The 20138-nt window shown below is 37.6% G+C and overlaps 1 protein-coding gene across 1 annotated transcript in view; it reads right to left on the minus strand.

The window, feature by feature from the left end:
• LOC135465444 (uncharacterized) overlaps nucleotides 1-20138 on the minus strand; it is a 64044-nt gene that overhangs the window by 807 nt on the left and 43099 nt on the right. Inside the window, exons 11-20 of the mRNA XM_064742684.1 lie at nucleotides 10874-11035; nucleotides 7689-7784; nucleotides 6912-6962; nucleotides 6443-6592; nucleotides 5555-5665; nucleotides 4855-5004; nucleotides 3697-3834; nucleotides 2121-2237; nucleotides 874-1006; nucleotides 478-590 (exon numbers count right to left, since the gene is read on the minus strand). Of these exons, the coding sequence (XP_064598754.1) occupies nucleotides 478-590; nucleotides 874-1006; nucleotides 2121-2237; nucleotides 3697-3834; nucleotides 4855-5004; nucleotides 5555-5665; nucleotides 6443-6592; nucleotides 6912-6962; nucleotides 7689-7784; nucleotides 10874-11035 (1221 nt within the window). The remainder of the gene's footprint in view (nucleotides 1-477; nucleotides 591-873; nucleotides 1007-2120; nucleotides 2238-3696; nucleotides 3835-4854; nucleotides 5005-5554; nucleotides 5666-6442; nucleotides 6593-6911; nucleotides 6963-7688; nucleotides 7785-10873; nucleotides 11036-20138) is intronic.

Genomic DNA, 20138 nt, shown 5'->3' on the forward strand with positions numbered 1-20138 from the left:
AAATTTATCATTTACCATTGCTACAATAGTTATAGCACTAAATATGTGCTGTTCACAAGAGTCTGACATTTAGTACTGTGTATGCGGACCTAATTATGTGCTGTTCACAAGTCTGACATTTAGTACTGTGTATGCAGACCTGATGATAGCGCTGTTCATAAGTCTGACATTTAGTACTGTGTACGCAGACCTGATGATAGCGGTGTTCATAAGTCTGACAGTATATTGCTGTGAGTTTGTGGATTTGAATACAGTGATGTCTACACATATAAGGGTTCCGATTTATAGTGCTGTGCAGGAGGGCCTGATTATGGTGCTCTTCATAGGCTTCTGATGTGTGTGTGTGTGTGCATGTGGATTTGATTTCAGTGCTGCTTATAAGGGTCAGATTTCTAAAGTGATGTGTATGTGGACTCAGTGGTAGTGCTGTGTATATGACGATTTCACTACAGTGGTGTTCAAAAGAACATGACCTACCTGAGCTTTTTTAATGTGTTCAATCCAGACACGTATTGAGGCGTTGTCTCCATGGAAGGTGAATGCTGACACGGGCACACGATACTCATTTAAGTACAGCAGTAAGAAGCTCCCTGCGACAAAGAAACAGATAAATGTCACTACAATAAGAGAACTCAAAATGAATACTTGTCAGTCATTTTTTTTAAAAATCAATCTGACAATGAATTTGTTTGCTTAGCATAAAATTTCATTACAGATGACAAGGGGATAAGAGTTGCCTCCCTTTTGAAATGATCAGCGTGGTAAGCTAGCGAGATGAAGGGCATTTTGCAGGACTTTGTGGGGTTATCTTACCCATACCCCATTTTCACGCAGAATTACACGCAGGACTAGCCTTGTACTGCTCAGTCTCACCTTTGTCTTTAAGCTCCTGGACAACAATCTTGTCCACTCTCATGGGAGGTTTGATGACCTTGAACTTGTCCATCCTCTTGCTGGCTTTACACAGCAGTAACAGGTCAGTGAACAACATGCACTCCACATCCACCTATTTCACAACATAGACACAATGATTTAATAGATATATTTAATTTGTGTTTAATGTAGTTCTTAAAAAGTTTTAACGCATAGAACGGCAACACTTTAAGCTAAACTTTTAATACACTTCTGAACAACTGGCTCCTGTGCCCAGAATAAACCACTATGCCTTTGGCAGGTACCTGACAAACCTTCTGGCTCAATGCCACAGAGGGGCCTCCGTGGCTCAGTCGGTTAGCGCGCTAGCGCAGTGTAGTGACCCAGAAGCCTCTCACCAATGCGGTCGATGTGAGTTCAAGACAAGCTCATGCTGGCTTCCTCTCCGGCCGTACGTGGGAAGGTCTGCCAGCAACCTGCGGATGGTCGTGGGTTTCCGCCGGGCTCTGCCCGGTTTCCACCCACCATAATGCTGGCCGCCGTCGTATAAGTGAAATATTCTTGAGTACGGCGTAAAACACCAATCAAAAAAAAAAAAAAAAAAAAAAATCAATGCCACAGAAGAAGTATTGAGATTTGAACCTGGGACATTAAAGGAGTCATCTGGGCCTGAGGTTCTTCAGCAAGAAGAATGCTATAGCCATCAGAATCCATAAAAACCCTGACGAAGATAGACACTGTTTCAATATTATAATACATGCATTTTATTGAGATGTTTTCTTCACCAATGATGGCGTATGTTTTAGGTGAAATTTGCCAAAGTATGGCATAAAACAGTTGCACGAAAGTAAATACCTTAGCATGAAGGCACAAGAGATTTATTTATTTACTTATCTGATTGGTGTTTTACGTCATACTCAAGAAAATTTCACTTATACGACGGTGGCCAGCATTATGGTGGGAGGAAACCGAGGGAAACCCACGACCACCAGAGATTACTGTTGAAGGTCATGTAAAACCCAAATAATAGTGACCGCTATACACATATATCCCCAGCAATATAACGTCATCTTAATGTTAGACTGCAAGCATATCAGTTATATCATTTATTATGAAAGGATGTATAGCCATCAGAAACTTCAATTCAAGCATCTCCATATATGTATAAAATATTTCCGAACGAAGGACAAACTTCTGTCACAAAATAACGTCGCAGAATGTTTAGGATGTACAGAGCCAGTACTTACCCTCATCTGAGCATCCTTCAGCTTGAGCCCGGACTGGATGATGACACAGCGGGGTTGTTGAGCGTTACAGCCAGGCATGGGGTCCCACAGGTTCAGCTCACTGTACTGCTGGATCACCTATACACCAATACAGCAGTCATCAAACACCATCCAGAAACACACCAATACAGTAGTCATCAAACACCAAAACCATCCCGATACACACCAATACAGTAGTCATCAAACACCAAAACCATCAAGAAACACACCAATACAGCAGTCATCAAACACCAAAGCCATCCAGAAACACACCAATACAGCAGTCATCAAACACCAAAACCACCCAGATACACACCAATACAGCAGTCATCAAACAACAAAACCACCCAGATACACACCAATACAGCAGTCATCAAACACCATCCAGAAACACACCAATACAGCAGTCATAAAACACCAAAACCATCAAGAAACACACCAATACAGTAGTCATCAAACACCAAAGCCATCCAGAAACACACCAATACAGTAGTCATCAAACACCAAAACCATCCAGATACACACCAATACAGTAGTCATCAAACACCAAAACCACCCAGATACACACCAATACAGCAGTCATCAAACACCAAAACCACCCAGATACACACCAATACAGCAGTCATCAAACACCAAAACCATCCAGATACACACCAATACAGCAGTCAGCAATCACCATCCAGAAACACACCAATACAGCAGTCAGCAATCACCATCCAGAAACACACCAATACAACAGTCAGCAATGACCAGAACCATCCAGATACACACCAATACAGCAGTCATCAAACACCATCCAGAAACACACACATAGAGGTCTTTAAGCACAAAAGCCATCAGATAAATGTATTATAATAGGCTGGAACAACATATTTTTCCACACAAAATCAACATTATCCATTTCTGTTTGCTTGATAAATTGAGGAGTGTTTACTCTTGGCAACCTTGCTATAGCTCACCACTAGCCCACTCTTGGTGTACATCTATACTTTATCCCGCAATTAAAACACTCCGCTTTTCATTGGACAAAAATGATCACATGGGGTACAGATATATTCTCGAACATTGGAGAAGATAATCTGCTGAGCAGGTTATTTCCTTTTGTTGGGTTGTGAAGAATGGTCACACCGCTGAAGCATCGTCCTTCTGCACTGAATTGTCATACATTTGTATATCCTAGGTGTATCACTGAGTAACCACGTAGCTAATAGAGGCCACAAGCATTCGTCAGGTGATGGTATATAGTTACTAAACTGATCTGTAGACAAGGTAAGCAGCTGGCTGCTAGCCCCTGTAACCAGTCAATGTCCATTCCACACTCGCACACAGACAATCCCACATCAGGCTATTTGTGACAGAAATCTGCGTATTATTACACAAAGCTACTGTAGAGTAGGGTCTTTGTAACTTGGAAATTTGGACACAACTGTCTGAATATAATAATGATGAGGTGCCAAAAATGTTTTAAAATTGTATTTTAAAATTTGACACAAGTCAGAAATGGCTTTGTGGATTCGGCTCCAGGTACTATATTTTACAGGGTCGTATCTAGCCTTACCTCTTTGCACTCGTCATTGGGGGGCTCCACCGCATCATAGGACTCTATCTTACTGATGATGGCCCCCAGCCGCTCCTGCTCATGACACTTTCTCAGCTCCCCATTCACATGAGTAACAAAACGGTCCACATTTCCTATCTGTGAGGAAAGCGCAGAAATTCAGATTTCAAAAGGATATTGTTGTGATAAGAACCTGGTTCTTTCCAGACTCCTTTGAATGGTGAAAGATACTGTGCACCTCATACTACACTAGTGAGTACACATGCAGCGTACCGTTCGGCCTTTGCCCTATTTCTAAGCAGCCTTACCATTTCTGAGTTTACCATTTCCAAGATAATTTAATATTAACCAGATAGGTCAGAATTTTTAAGACTTTTCACAATTTAAAAATAGGACCACGTTTCCATGACAACTAATCATTTCTCTCATGTATCAGAATTTCAACAGTAAAACGATTAACCATTATTTCAGATTCCTCATCATTTATTGCACGCTGCTAAATCACAATTTCTCATTTAGTAGTTCTATAGTGGTAGATAATTTCAAACTGGTCTTCATCTTTTATGATACAGATCACTGATAACTCAGAATCTCTTCATGATAGCTCACCATTTTTAATCCAATAGCTCAGTAGCTCTGAGATAACTCCCCATTTACAGTTCAGTATCTCTGAGAAAACTCACCGTTTCCAGTTCACTAGTTCTGAGATAACTCCCCACTTACACCTGAGTAGTTCTCATGTAACTCACCCTTTACGGTTCACCAGCTCTGATGTCAAATCATCATATACAGTTCAAGGGCTCTAAGATAACTCCCCCTTTCTAAGATAACTCCCCCTTTCTAAGATAACTCTCCCTTTCTAAGATAACTCTCCCTTTCTAAGATAACTCCCCCTTCCTTAGATAACTCCCCCTTTCTAAGATAACTCCCCCTTTCTAAGATAACTCCCCCTTCCTTAGATAACTCCCCCTTTCTAAGATAACTCCCCCTTTCTAAGATAACTCCCCCTTTCTAAGATAACTCCCCCTTCCTTAGATAACTCTCCCTTTCTAAGATAACTCCCACTTTCTAAGATAACTCCCCCTTTCTAAGATAACTCCCCCTTTCTAAGATAACTCCCACTTTCTAAGATAACTCACTATTTCTAAGATAACTCACCATTTCTAAGATGGCTCTGCGTTGCTTATCGTCCTCTGTTTTTCTGAGTACAGCTTGCAGTAGGAGGGAATACTTTGTCAGCCGTTGCATCGGTTTAACCAGCAAATCTGTCAGTTTTAGCCTATTGCACTGCTTCTGAGCTTCTGCCCACTGTAACACACAAACAACATCAACTTAACATGGTCAGAAAAAAAGGTATTAAAAAACATAATAATAACTGTTACTTAATTAACATTAACTAGTGTTGAGAGTTTTTCTTTTTCACCAGTGTCATGGGCGATCACTATTACGAGTGGAACAAAAACAAGGGGTGTGGAAAAATCACCCTTTCATTGTGCCCCACATTCTCTCCAACCTGTGAACTGTCATTGATTTCAGTTGAAAAGCTGTAAATACTGCATCAGGCAGCGTTTGACCTCCTGTATTTCACATGAGGTTCACCATGTTCAAGTGACACATCTGCCTTGATTGTGTTTGATTAGTTCACCTGTATAGGTCACTTTTTGTCCAGTTTGATTACGTAATTATCACAAAAACTTAGGTGTTGTCATCAAAAGTGTCATTTTGGAGCCGTTATGTGCATTTTTAACATACCAAACTTTTGGTGAAATATAGTATTTTTACAAATGTGAGAAGGTGACACTAAAAAGTTTACTATGTGAATTTGTAAATGGCCATTCTTCTGGTCTTCTATACTCACCACAACAAAGGCTTTGAAGAGATCATTGTCCTTATACCTGGCCTTCATGTAATCCAGGCATGGTTTTTGTTCTAAGCAGTATTTGGTATAAGGTTTGAAGTTATCAGCAAACTGTAACACAATCAAAAGCATAGGACATGAAACAGTATTGCTATACACCAGTGTAGGAGTGCCTGGAAAAACTTACAACTTCTTCAAGTTGCAGAGCTTTGGAACGTATTCCTCGTGAAAACCCAATTTTCAGCATTCCCTGTCTCAAGACATACAAACATTTATTTAACATTTGTTCCGTAGATTACTTGATTACTCCCCTAAAATGCAGAGCTCTTCGGCCGTATGTGGGAAGGTCTGCCCACAACCTGCGGATGGTCGTGGGTTTCCTCCCAACATAATGCTGGCTGCCGTCATGTAAGTGAAATATTCTTGAGTACGGCATAAAACACCCATCAAATAAATAAATAAAAGGAGAGAAGATTTTCGGCACCATGAATTATGCTGCAAAATTCAAAACTCAAGGAAATAAGTGTACATTGACTGATGATGAAAATCTGTCAACACTTTTAACATCATATTAACATGAAATGTAAAGAAAATATGCATTCTTGCACATTGGCTCCTGACATACATGCCTGTCTTTTTTTTTTTATAGATTCATATTTTATTTTTTTTTAATTTCATTTTATTTTTATTTAACGGTTTATCCACAACTATCACTAGGTGATTGTGGTTTAGACACCCCTTCCAAAAAAAAAGAGCATATTTCCATGTTATTTTGACTTTGCTAGATGTTACCAGTAAAGCGTTGCATATTTCAGTATGAACATACCTACAAAAACCTTAGACCTTAGTACATGTATACCTGTAGAAACTAAAACACACATTCCTCACCTTTTTAAAACCATCTTTCATCAGTGATGGATCTAGAGGTTTCCTAGTTTCCCTTGTACTTTCTAGAACTGTCAGAAAATGCTCTTTCCAGAATTTGCAGTTGGCTAGGTAAATCTGGTTTATATTGCTGAACAATTTTTCTGTCTCAATCTGAAATGGCAAAAAAAAAAAAAATGTTAATGGCCTCGAAAATATCCTATTTCATTTGGCACACACTGTATCTCTTAGAAACCAGAGTTAAGTTGTACTGAAAAGCCAGTCTCAACCATTTTTTGTTGGGGGTAGCTTGTAAAATGACAAATAGCGCTACAAAATTGAGCAGCTGTGTTACAAAGCTTGTGTCTTTAAACAAATCTTACTAATAATGAATTACAGCTCAAACGAAACACCAATTAGCTCCAAAAGTCTTGAACCTATATTTAAACTATAACATCAGCAGATTTGAAAAGTCATTAACAAAAGCACTCACCTCATTTAACACCAACTCTTGTTGCAAATTTAACAAGACTGAGATAAAGAGCTGAAACATCAAAGGAACCAAGTCTAAAGTTGGCATTTATTGAATACTGTTGTTATATATATATATATATATATATATATATATACATTTACATGTTAATGGAGACAAAATCTGGAAGCACTATGATCTTACTTTTCTTGATGACTTATATGCTCATATCCACATTGCCATTATACAGAAATACAAATACAAAGGAGAAATTCTGAAACCATAATGAAAAAAATGCACATACAATTAACTTCTGTTTGATTTATTCATTTATTTATTTGATTGGTGTTGATTGGTGCACTCAAGAATATTTCTCTTATACGACGGCTACAGTGGGAGGAAACCGGGCAGAGTTCGGGAAAACACACAACCATCCGCAGGTTGCTGCAGGACCTTCCCACTTACGGTCGGACAGGAAGCAAACTTCTGTCTGAAGCAGTGAACTAAGACTGACTTACATCTGTGATAACGTTGAGAGACTTGATATACTGAACTTCTGTCTGAAGCAGTGAACTAAGACTGACTTACATCTGTGATAACTTTGAGAGACTTGATATACTGAACTTCTGTCTGAAGCAGTGAACTAAGACTGACTTACATCTGTGATAACTTTGAGAGACTTGATATACTGAACTTCTGTCTGAAGCAGTGAACTAAGACTGACTTACATCTGTGATAACTTTGAGAGACTTGATATACTGAACTTCTGTCTGAAGCAATGAACTAAGACTGACTTACATCTGTGATAACTTTGAGAGACTTGATATACTGAACTTCTGTCTGAAGCAGTTCCCAGATAGCCTCTTGCTGATCATGCTGCCTTTTTGTCAGACTCTGAAATATTATAAGAGAATAAAATGATTTTATTGGAAGAGACAGAAACTAGAGGAAAATGTGAAAAAGGGGTCAAAAGGAATCAAATACCGTCCTTAGTCCCTAGTTAATCAACGTTTTTTGCAGATAGCAAATTGCATTCAGATGTAATCTAATCTAATGCAATTAAACCATTTTTTTCATTCTGTGTTGATTACATGTAACTTCAACCAAAGTCTGCATGAAGTACACAGTAAATGTCGATTAATAGTGAAGTAGACAGAAATGTAAAGTACACCTAAATAGACTGAGAAATAGTCTGAATAACAATGTAAACCTCAGCAGGCGGAAATAAAACAATGATGTTCATCGAAACTGGGTTTCAAGGTAGAAACAGACCTCATACAACAGAGAAATAGACAGAAATACATTTAAAAAAAGTATATGCGCACCTCATATCGGATTTTAGATGGAAATACACAGTGCACCTCAGTAGAAAAATAACTAGCCGCAAAAATATGAATAAAGATGGTGAAAAAATTTAGAGCATAAAATGTCTGTCTACATGACCAGATGTACTGTAAATGGTTTCTAAAAACAGTGGAGACACTTGTAAAAAAAAAAAATGGAGAGAGAAACGAACAGTAACCGAGAAGTGTGTGAACTTGGTGGACTTCACAGGTAAAAAAAAAAAAGACGTTTCATTACACCTCTGTGGCTAAATGTAATGTGTAAAACTTTTCATGGCCTTTGTTCCAACACGAACCATATGTCATATTAGTCAACCTTGATATCACGATTTATCGTACCGTTCACCTGTGCCAGCAAAAAGTGGCTCAATAAACACACAACCCTGGAATGCTCTCACATGTATATGAAATAATTACTGCTCTCAACATATCTGTAATGTCCATTTCAGCTTTGAACCTTTTTTCCACCTACAAGTTCATGTTTTGAGCAGGGTTTCCCTTCCCACTTTCACACCAATTTGTGATTCATCTGTCTACTGGTAAAATTTTCACGAGGCAACTGTGATCATACTGTAATTTGTCAACCTTATTTATGAAGCTTTTGTATCAATTACATTTACACGTATCAAAGTCCTGGATAGTAACAGGTCCTACAGAGCTAACCTTATCGGTACTTTGATTGCAATTAAGCAAACCAAATTTGACAGATTAAAGCACATGAATTACATCTCGCACCACAAATACTGGAGTGTATGCATGTGTATGTCGTGAAGATTGAAGATTGATAGCCAAAAAGTGACAACCATTAAACAAGTCACACATGAGAGTGAGTCAACATTTCGAAAAGCATTTGTCATAAATATGAATATACATATAATAAGAGTTGAGTAAAACGTTGACTTCACATGTCCTCTGAGATAACTTCCTTCCCCCAATAGGGATTTTTAGAAAAATGTAAATGTTCAATATAATTGTGTGCTGAATAATGGATAATGGAAGGCTGAATATAAATATTTGCGCATTTTCTGCATATGACATTTACACAGCAAACTGAAACTATGCTGTATCTTTGGTGGATTTATGACCAGTGTTCTACCTAGTACGTAATACATTTACAATGTCAAAAGTCATGTCTGAATCCAATTTATGAATCTCCATAATTTGATTTAGGAGAAAATGTAAACTATGAAAGATTAAATTTTACAAAGACCAACTTATCTGTCCGCAGTGCACACCTAACCAGGTGTTTTCAGGTGTTAACTAATTCTGTCATTTTTAGCATTTCTCAATTAAATTCTGAACCTTTTTCTTATGTATTTTTTTGTATAAATAAAGAGGAATTCCTCCAAAAAGAGGACAAATCTCATGCCTGTATAAAACACAAAAACTATGGTGTCATGGCATGAACATTACTGTATGTACCAAACATAGTTTGTTGTTTGTCCCCAGGTTTGTTACCGGACTATTTAGGTGATACACCTACACAGGTGGCCCATGTACAGGGGGCTCATGTACAGGTACACAGCCTGCTAGAGTACGAGGCCTTAACTCGGCTAAAATTAGGAAAATTAAACACTTATCATTTAAACATATACACTGAGACAACCTGGGTAAACCACCGGCTCAGTCATAAAGCTTTACTGGACTGTGATTGATGGGATTCAGGATTGACCTCTGACAGGTTTTCTTCTGCAAAGCCACAAGACAACTCCTGACCGGGACTTATATATATCCTATGCCTTTTATAAATCAGTCTAATCAACATGAAGATGGGCACTAACATTGTTTTTTGTTGTCATGAATGTAAAGAAGTAAGCTTAAGTTTTCATGGATTCATTGACTGATTTGATTATTTTTTCAAGCAATGTACTAAATACTTTATTAGTTATATGATGTTGGGCAGGCTTATGAAAAGTGAAGAAAATCTAGAACTGTTTGATAAAGCTTAATTACCCCAAATGACCACAAATTTTCTCCATGACTGACTTGTTAATTTTTCTGAGCCTGATTCTGAGAGTTCTGTTGATTTTAGAAAGGTCTTTGGAGGTTTGCTTGGATGATATTCTGCTTGAAAATTTCAGCATTATAAGTAATATTTTGTGACATTTATTTGTCTCTAACAATGCATTTCATATTATTGAAACACATGTTATAGAATAGTAAAAGCTGAACAATTACACTGTACTACTGGTAACATAGATTTCAAATACTGGCAGAGAAAAAATCACAGAGTTTGTAATATAATGCTTCAAGACCTATAGACGTCTGCAATGGTTAAAGTAAGTTTAGAAGGGATAATTAACAAATGTCAAATAAGGAAAGAAAAAAGATAAAGCTGAGTTGTAATTGGCCAAGACCCCATCAAGATTTGATCAAATTACCTCAGAGTCAACCTAGTGACTACTCAGTACCAGAGTCAACCTAGTGACTACTCACTAGTGACATGAAATGCTGGCGAGCACTGTAGCTGTTGGACTCTGAAGTCCCTGGTACTTAACCTGGATTGGTCTAAGACAATTTTCAGCACTAGAATCTGTGTTAATATATCAACAACCCATTAAATGTAAATTCTGAATAATCATAATACTTAATCCACTTTATATTTGACATCCACTAATTTGATGTGAAAGATTATCTCACGGAAGCATTGGCGACCAGTGAACTCCAGTGTGCCTCCAGCTCAAAAAGCTCCGTGGGGTAGACAGGCTGTCCTGGGATACGCATCAAGTCTGGTAAGCCTGGGAGACCATTTGTACTGTAACCAGTCAACACCTCGTTCAGCTGCTCTTGTTTTTCACGATCCTGAAACAGCAATGATCATTATAAAAAAGCGTTTTATTTATTTCATTGGTGTTTAATGCCATACTATAGAATATTTCACCTGTACCACAGAAGTCAAGTTTAGGGTTACTCTATTATGGTACATTTTCCTGTTCAGTGGCGACTCAGGTCCAAGCTGGATTGACCACTGTTCTATGAACCATAGACTGCACAGCTCGGGCCCAAGTTACACGTACTTAAGGCAGGTAAGGTTTATCATTCCTGAACATTTTTCGCTTATGAAAGATAAACTTTCAGTGCACATGATTTTCAGTTGTCTCCAGCTTTTCGATTCTGAAGACAAAAACACATTGCTTTTGCTGGCCAATTTCAGGGCTTCACAAAAAAAAGAGTAATTTTATCTGTCTATACAGAATAACGCCTTTAGCATATGCTTGAATAAACACCTTGTAAACATATGGAAAGGTTGAAGAATGACAGTAGAGCCTGGACGAAGCCAGGGTTCCTGACTCGGTACGTCACACTGTAAGCCTTAATTCTGATAAGAAGTTGGCGGTGGCAGGATTTGAACTCCCCCCCCCCCCACACTGCATGGTTAAGGGTTAGCAGTTTCTGGGGAAACCCATTAGACAGTTTGACCAGCTGGGGTCCAGGCTGTTTTTATAGAAAGATATTCATAGATACATATATTGTTAACCCGTGACAACACTAGTTGTTGTACTGTACAGTAGGCTTATATGCCCGTGTTGAGACCTTCATTAGCTGCAGGCGATTAGCGCACAGTGAGCACGTGATATGTGCTGATTTGCTTGTTTGATAGCCATTGTCACTTAAAAAATTAACCAAGTCATAACATGATGATGTCTTTATGCAGTAGGATGGTCTAAGAGTAAATCATGCACAAGATAAAATCTGATCTCCTGACATGCAAATACCCAAATGCCCTAAGTCAGGAATCAGATGTAATAAAATGATAGTGACCCATGATTTGTACAGGCCTTAATGCTGCAAAGTGTTGGATGTGGCAAGTAATTTGATTAAAGCACTGCTGATTTAAGATACCACCTTAGTTTTGATCTATCATGTAAAATAGATGCACATGTGTCATATATATTGTACGTGGGCATGTCTCCACGCCATTCTTGAACCAATCAAACCAGTTAATAATATTTTCATATCTCTATGAACTGAGACAAAATCAGTTGGATTGGCCAGTTTCAGGGTTTCACAGAAAATATAATTTGATCAGTCAACATACAATAATTTCCTCAGAATATGCTTGAATAAGCACCTTGAAATCACGAGAAATGGTTGAAGAATTACAGTATATATAGCATGCGAGCACATGCTATGACTGCTCTGGTGTCTTGCATACACAATGCAAAAGCAGCAACAGTATTTACAAATTCATCAACAAGAACACCAAAAAGACTCTTGCTGTAGAGCATCCAATCACATGAATCAGTAATATTATCAAGCAATCATGAATAGCAGCAGCTAGCATGGTTCTCGGCTTTCCCTTCTCATTTTAATAGAGGACGATGTACTGCAGCAGCCGACATGTGGCCAGTGCAAGTGCACAGCACACAAACAGTAGGTGTGGATCTTGTGACCTGGAGAGATCAGGCTGGTCACAGCCCGTGGAGGTGTGACTGTGTCAAATCAATAATCAAGGACAATCATGTACTAAGCCCTCAGATGTCGACCACCGCAGGAGCCAGTACCACACAGACAAAAATCAATTGGCCACGCAGATTTACAGAGTTGAATTATGAAGGCGTGCACCTGAGGGGAGCCGCCAAGGAGGGCGGTGGCGTTGTTGTTACACATCAACCCTCTACTAAGCGATCACAACTCTAGCAAAAGCATATCTATTGATCACATAACACAGGCATCGTTTTATAGCAGGTTAACAGTTGATGTGTTATAGCATCATTTGGTCAAATCTTACTTGCCTTGGGTGTTCTTTGCACAACGTAAGCCATGACTTGAGGCTGAGGCTGGCGCGGCATTTGTGACATACAACATATACAGCGCGTATTATAGTGACAACTGAGCAGGAATGTACAAGAGCTCTTCCAAGGGAGACTATTCTTTTATGAAAGAGATTACTGCTTAAAATCACAGATACCTGTACTTCATGTCATCCAAAAATCTGACCACAGGCACAACACGTTTTTTAGGTTTCTAAATAGTATCTTAGGTAGGTCCTTAGCAATCAAATTTGTTGAAGATTTAAGGTATCTAAAGAAAAGGCTATTTCTGTAGCCTGTAGGGAAAAGGTGTTCTTTTTAGATATAACAGGGATTATCATACTTTTTCTCTTAGAGAAATTAATTGACAGATGCTAACCAATCATCTGAAGTGCCAAACACATTGTTAACATACTCTGATTCTTTTATTTAAGGGGATATCTCGTACACTCTATTCAACGAGTACGTGGTTGAAACAGGAATATGCGGTTTGTTTTGTTCTCACACTAATGGCCCATATAATAATTTACAATATATCCATATCTTTACTTTTCTGAAAAAAAAACCAACAAAAAACAAAAAAAAGAGAAATGCATTTTTTTTTTTAGCTTTCAGCACTAATAATACCTGTCCTAAACATGAGAAAATTACATTATTAAAACACATATTACAGTGTATAATTAAAATACACTTATTTACCCATGGGTAGTGCATGGTTTCTTTTCTATGTTAACATGTACATTGATTTTTCATGAAATTTTCAATCATTATCTTCACATATCATTTTTACTCTTTCAGTTGTGAGCTTTATGTAGTTTATTATACAAGAGAAGAAACACATAACTACTGTTCATCTATTTTATTTGCTTCGTGCTTTATGGTGAATACTAATGAAATTTCCATCTCTGCATGTTCATCAGGTGTGCAGGACACAAGAGTGTCTGGAGTAACAAGCTACATGCAAGCATTAAGGAAAGTTTCAAATAAGTGATCGAGTCATGAAGAATTTATACTTATTCTGTTATCATGTTCTTCACTTGTTACTTTGAGCAGTGTAGTTCATAAACCTAAGCATGTTAAGGGACGATACTGAAAAGTGTACAATAACTAAAATCAGACGTGAGACGCCTCCGTAGTCATCACATTGTTGCACATACACAACTCTTGGAGATTTAAGTTCAGACTGTAACCGAATCTTTCAGCTAACAATCTCAATAGCCTTCTGGACAATCAGCCCAAACTGCTTCACTGTACATAAACTTGTAAAAGTTGCACGGTTTATTATTCCAATATTACAACGTATCCGGTAACACACATAATAGAGTCATAATGGCCAATCCCACTACTCTTACCATCTTGTTCACGGCAAAGCCTGTATACAGGTATGTGTGCCCTCATACATGTGCATGAAGTTTTAACACTTCTCGGCTCGGTAGTCTACAATTTTGTACCTAGCCCTAAAATACCTGTGTAACAGTCATTTAACTATGAACTAAATCTGCTGCTGTTGTATTCCAGACTTTGGACCAATGCACACTGGCTGCTGAGTTTATACGACTTAATACCAGCATTAGCTAATACACTTTTGAACAACTGGGCCCTATTTTTTTTTAACTGTTCTCCACATATCACTTGTACACCAATAACCCACAGCCAGCTACAGTACTTGTACAGTGTAAAATCTATATGGTACAGCCTATTATACCACCGGCCTAATCTGCTAATCCCTCTTGCTCATTAATTAACCTGAAGGATGTCCTCTACAACAACCATGTAGTCCGACAGGTGTGAGCTGGTTATTGCTGGACTTGCTATCTTTTAGCACAAACATTTTCCCATGATAAGGTACTAGCTATATGTGAGTTATAATTCTAACCATAAACAGGAGCTTTATCTACCATAATTATCAAAAACTGGAAATAGTGAATTTGATTTCACCACCACCACTACTGAGACAGAGTGTACGCCCATTTATCTATGAATACGTCTTATAATTCAAACATACCAGTGACCCAATTCCCAAAGTTAAACATATAAAAAATTTCAAGTAACACACCTACATGGACTACTCCATGGTAACGCAAGTGTCAATGAAAAACTGAGCACAAATAGTGAAAAACTGAGCACAAATAGCGAAAAACTGAGCATAAACTGCTGCATAGGTACATCGTACATTTCTATAGGAATGTGTTTAAGACGGATGTACACATACATGTAGACAGTATGCTTTAAAAAATAGAAAAAAAAAGACAAATAAAAAAAGGAAAGAAAATATGTTACCTTTGTTCTTCTTTTTTGAAACCAGAACACCTTATCAGCCAGTGTGGGCGTAAGTTTAACTTAGTGACATTTCTATCTGAATCTTTGACTTCATAAACTTTGCTTTTTACTAGTCATTATTCTACATAGTTTGTCTCCTATACAAACACGTCACTCCCATGACCCATCAATGAAACTGTCCAAACAGTTTACACCTGACAGTTATATGACATCATATTTTATATATTCGTATCCTAAACAATGCACTTCATGTTCAAAATGTTAATCATTTAATTTCTGTCACAACTCAATATCCTGTCATCATGAAAGTGTGAGCTAGACTATGGTAATTAAATCATACAAGGCTATATTCATTTCCGTAATTACTTTGGGCTGAACTAATCAATATGTTGGTTCACTTTAAGTAAGTTTTATTTTATTTTACTTCTGTGAGATTCAACATAACAATGATTAATTACTTAGTTAACAAAATGAAAATTAATCAATTTACCGACAACTTAAAATCAATTAAAAATCATATAAAACAAAATCATTTAATCTACTGCAGTCGATAAAATGTTCACGCACATACACACCATATACACAGTGCTTTTCCCCCTTAACAAATGTGCTGCTTTCCTGGAACTGAAGAGCTACCTTTCTGGAACAAAAGTGTATTTTGTTCCTCCTTAAACAAGCGTGCTGTTTTGAATTAAGAGTGCTTTTTGCCCTTAGCATGAGTGCCTTTTGTCCTTAGCATGAGTGCTATTTGCTTAGCTGTTTCCCCTTAACAACCTCTCAAGTGCTTATTTCCCCTTCAAATATGAATTCATTTCTCCATCAACAATGTCAGACCTTTTCTCTTCTGTCTTCCCTTAAAAATTATGCTATTTCAAAACCCAATTACAAGTGCATCATCAAACACAGTGCATCATCAAACACAGTGCATCATCAGACACAGTGTATGTATCAAAAATTAAGGCATTTGAATCCGCAAACAACATCAACGACCTTACCAAACAATTGCTTCATATCACATGCTTCCCTCTTGCAATACAAAGAAATTCAACATAGATGTGGGCAACTTCTTTTTCATTTAAAATAATTCTTACAAACTTCTTTCTTGACTTGCTGATTTCATTTCGTTGTATCGGACTGGGTATGGTAGAAGTCATCAGTTACAAAAATAAAGTTTGCATTATGGTTAAATCTGTCCACAGCGAGATGGACATATTTATCAAAGTGTTCCGACTAGAAGCAGATTCATGTAGATTAAACAATTCCAGAAATCCATGCCCAGTGTCGCTCAACACGACGCTGCTCTTCATCTGTTCACAGAGTGACTGTACGGCCGCAATCAAACAAGCACTAGCAGTAAAGTTCTAGAATCATTCTCAATGAATTCAATAGCCACATGGTCTCTCTGAGTTCAAATATCATTTCACTTGCTTGGATGATTTACTTCAACACCTTTATCAAAGGCCGTCAAACTTCAGGGCACAGTAAATTGCTCTTTTCACGCACGATAACTCTACAACTTGTAACACTTATCTCTGTTCCTGTGACTCTAGGCAATGCTTCATACAGTTTTCATGCTACAGCACACTGAAGTAAATTAGGCACAAACTCTTGTTAATTCAACACAAAAAGACAGTTTAATCTCTTATCCCTATTATTAATGATTAAGTAAGAATCACTTGTGCCTCGTGTGGAAAAAAAAAAAAAAAGAATAAAACAAAAAAATGACACTTCCGTTCACCTTTAATATAAAGAAATTAACAGATGAAGATGAGGTTTATGTTCCTCCCTCTGTAAAGCTATGTTTGAATTTCAGCGTAGTTAAATGAACTGAACAGATCTCAACTAAAAAAAAAATAACAAACAAAAAAAAAACAAAACATTTTTCTGCCATCATGATTTACCATTTACACATGTATAAATTTTTAAAAGTACATACCTTGAGCCTAACAAAGGACAGAAAGGGTTTTACATACATCAAATCACAATGGTATGTTCTGGAAGGTTCTTTTGACAGCCTTTTATCCCCTGTCTTCCACACCATCAAATACTTTCACATCTTTTCGGGGCTTCATGAGAAGAGCAATACATCATGTTTATTCAGACTAAATCCTGTTCTGGCCAGTCTTACCGAGTTCAGCTAATCCGCATACAGAGCCAGGCAGATTGACTTGTTAAATAGCTTTATCAGTATATATATATTCACACATCAGTGGTTAAATCCAATGAATATTGATGTCTTCATGAAACTATATGAATTAACTGACATAAATTAGCCATATTCTTTAGCGTATAATATTTCACAAGGTTATCCACAAACTGTGAAAGCTAAACTCCCTTGAGAAAATGTGAGCTAAACTGTTCATAGATAACTATGATATTCTGAAAAGGCCTCTTTCAAAAAAGAGGTCAAGTTTAAATTATGAATTCTACAACAAAACAGTTAAGGGCAGGCATTTTCTTTTATATATCTATGTACATGTATGCGTTTTAAACATAGTGTCAAGCCCGCACCCCTCTCCCCGTCTCCATCATCCCACCATACTGGATGCCCCTCTTTGACATACAATCACATGTGCCATCTTCACATTAAGTATCATCTAATCATTAAAGAAATACGTGTAGTTTGTCAAAATCTTTCAATAACAAAATGTTTGTGACACACATATACACACAAGTTATTAGGGGTCTATTGCCCTGTGCCACCTTATCAAAGAGTTTCTAAAACAAACAAGGAAATACCATTACTTTCATCAAAGTGATCCTTCAGAGTCTCTTTTTTGTTCTTGTCACATATCTAATATACTCTAGCCTTGTCACATGACAAATAACAACATAGTCTGTAAGGACATAGTTTTTTTTTGGTGATATTAAAACTTGTATTTATACTCTGTAAAGTCTACACATACAGTCTAACAGTCACGTGAGCCGTCTGGTACAACTTTGCAGTGTACCCTGATACAAGGATTAAATCTGTACTCATTTGAACTCAACATGTACAACATAATCATTGAAACTGCTCATATGCAGCAAACTTTTAACCATGAGCAACACTGACTGCACTTAAACATATGACAAGGAATCTTTTGAAGTGCATTTAAAGGTCTTACAGTACCCCCTCTTAACATTTTCATCTTTCTGCCAGCCTACAAGATCCAGAATATACTATGTGCATCAAAGGCACAAGCATGCATGTACAGAAAACACATTTTCATATCTCCATTAAAAATCCTTGACCACTGACACAAATTATTATATTTATATGCAACACTGAAAATCCAAGTCTTAAGGTCGCAAACAGACCATAACTATATGTATCAAGAAAATAAAGTCTACAGTAATGTGCTGATACATGTACAGTATATACCGTACAAGCACACCTGTATACAGTATGCAAATATGATGTGCGACATTTTGCCTTAATAACTATAGCTGCTTTCTCTGTGGTCAATTCAACTATTAACATATAAGCATGGCTTGATAAGTAAAAGCTTGCATGACTTTTATATTTATTCGACTCATTTCCACGTATATTGAGTATATCAGGGGTAATTTCATATACCCGATGTACAGAACCTGATGTGACACTGTAAGTATTACGCATAAGCCTGGACAAATAACAAATGTAAAAACGTAGTCTTCATCTCTTTGAACAACCACTTTGATCCTAGCTTAAACAGGGTGATAAGACTAAGACAGCACAAGTGAAGAGTTCGGGAGGAATCTTTTACATAATTAAACAGTTTCACTACTAATTTGAATCAGTTTTGCATTAGAATAGAACAAACCATTGATATACACGGTGCAACACTCACTGGGCCTGCCACAGGTTGAATGAACTATAAAGATACATTACCATATCATATCTACACATAGAATAACTGCACTCTGCACAAAAGCAGCTTTTGGGTAAATAGTCTTGTACAAATGGGTCCAGTAATAGCTTTACCTGTGCCTTCATGGTGAATGAGGTATAAACTATAACAAGGTGGGACTGTGGGAAGTGTCTGGTTTAGATGCAGCATGCTGAGCAACATGGGGTGACACCTTCATTGTGTGCGTCAGGCATATATAGACAAGCGGACAAACGACTGGGAGAGGAAGTCTTTGACATTACTATACTTACACAATGTTCGATCAATTATCACCATCAGCCACAGGTAGACACACCTGAGTGACAACTAATTGGCTTTATTTACAGGTATTTCTGGTTTACTACCTGGCTGTTTTCCCTATTCAAATGGCACCGATCCATAATGACAGGTAAATATCCCACTGGTAATAAAGGTATAAGCTGCTTGTATGATGGAGGGTGTCGTGATGAACATGGTTCCCTCAGACACACCTGTGAGGCTAGAGACACTGATAAATAGCTGAACACCAGGTGTGGCACTCAGGTATTCTCAATCAACACAACTTTATGTATGCACATTTACATGTGAATATGCTGAAGGGAAATGAGGTAACATAACACACCTGTTCAGTACTAAAGGTCACCTGGGGTCAAATAACTGGGCTGGCCATTTTCTCATAGCAACCAGGTAACACAGAACTGATAAGAGCACATCTTAAAGCCATTTCCTGTTTGACATGCATTCAAAAACGACAAAAAGAATTCTCCCTTCATATTTGTCCTTTATAGTCACACACAAACAGAATGTATGCACATTAGAGTTTCTGAACTCAAATGCAAGTGTTGCTTACTTATTGCAGTTTTCAAGTATAAACTACCTATAGATTAATTTGTTTATTTGATTGGTGTTTTACGTTGTACTCGACGGCAGCCCCCATTATTGTGGGAGGAATTTCCGCAGAGCCCCGGGGGAAACCCATGATCACCTAACTAATCTACATGTATAAAATACTCAAGGCTG

Source organism: Liolophura sinensis, chromosome 5, assembly GCF_032854445.1.
Source record: "Liolophura sinensis isolate JHLJ2023 chromosome 5, CUHK_Ljap_v2, whole genome shotgun sequence".
Lineage (NCBI taxonomy): Eukaryota > Metazoa > Mollusca > Polyplacophora > Chitonida > Chitonidae > Liolophura > Liolophura sinensis.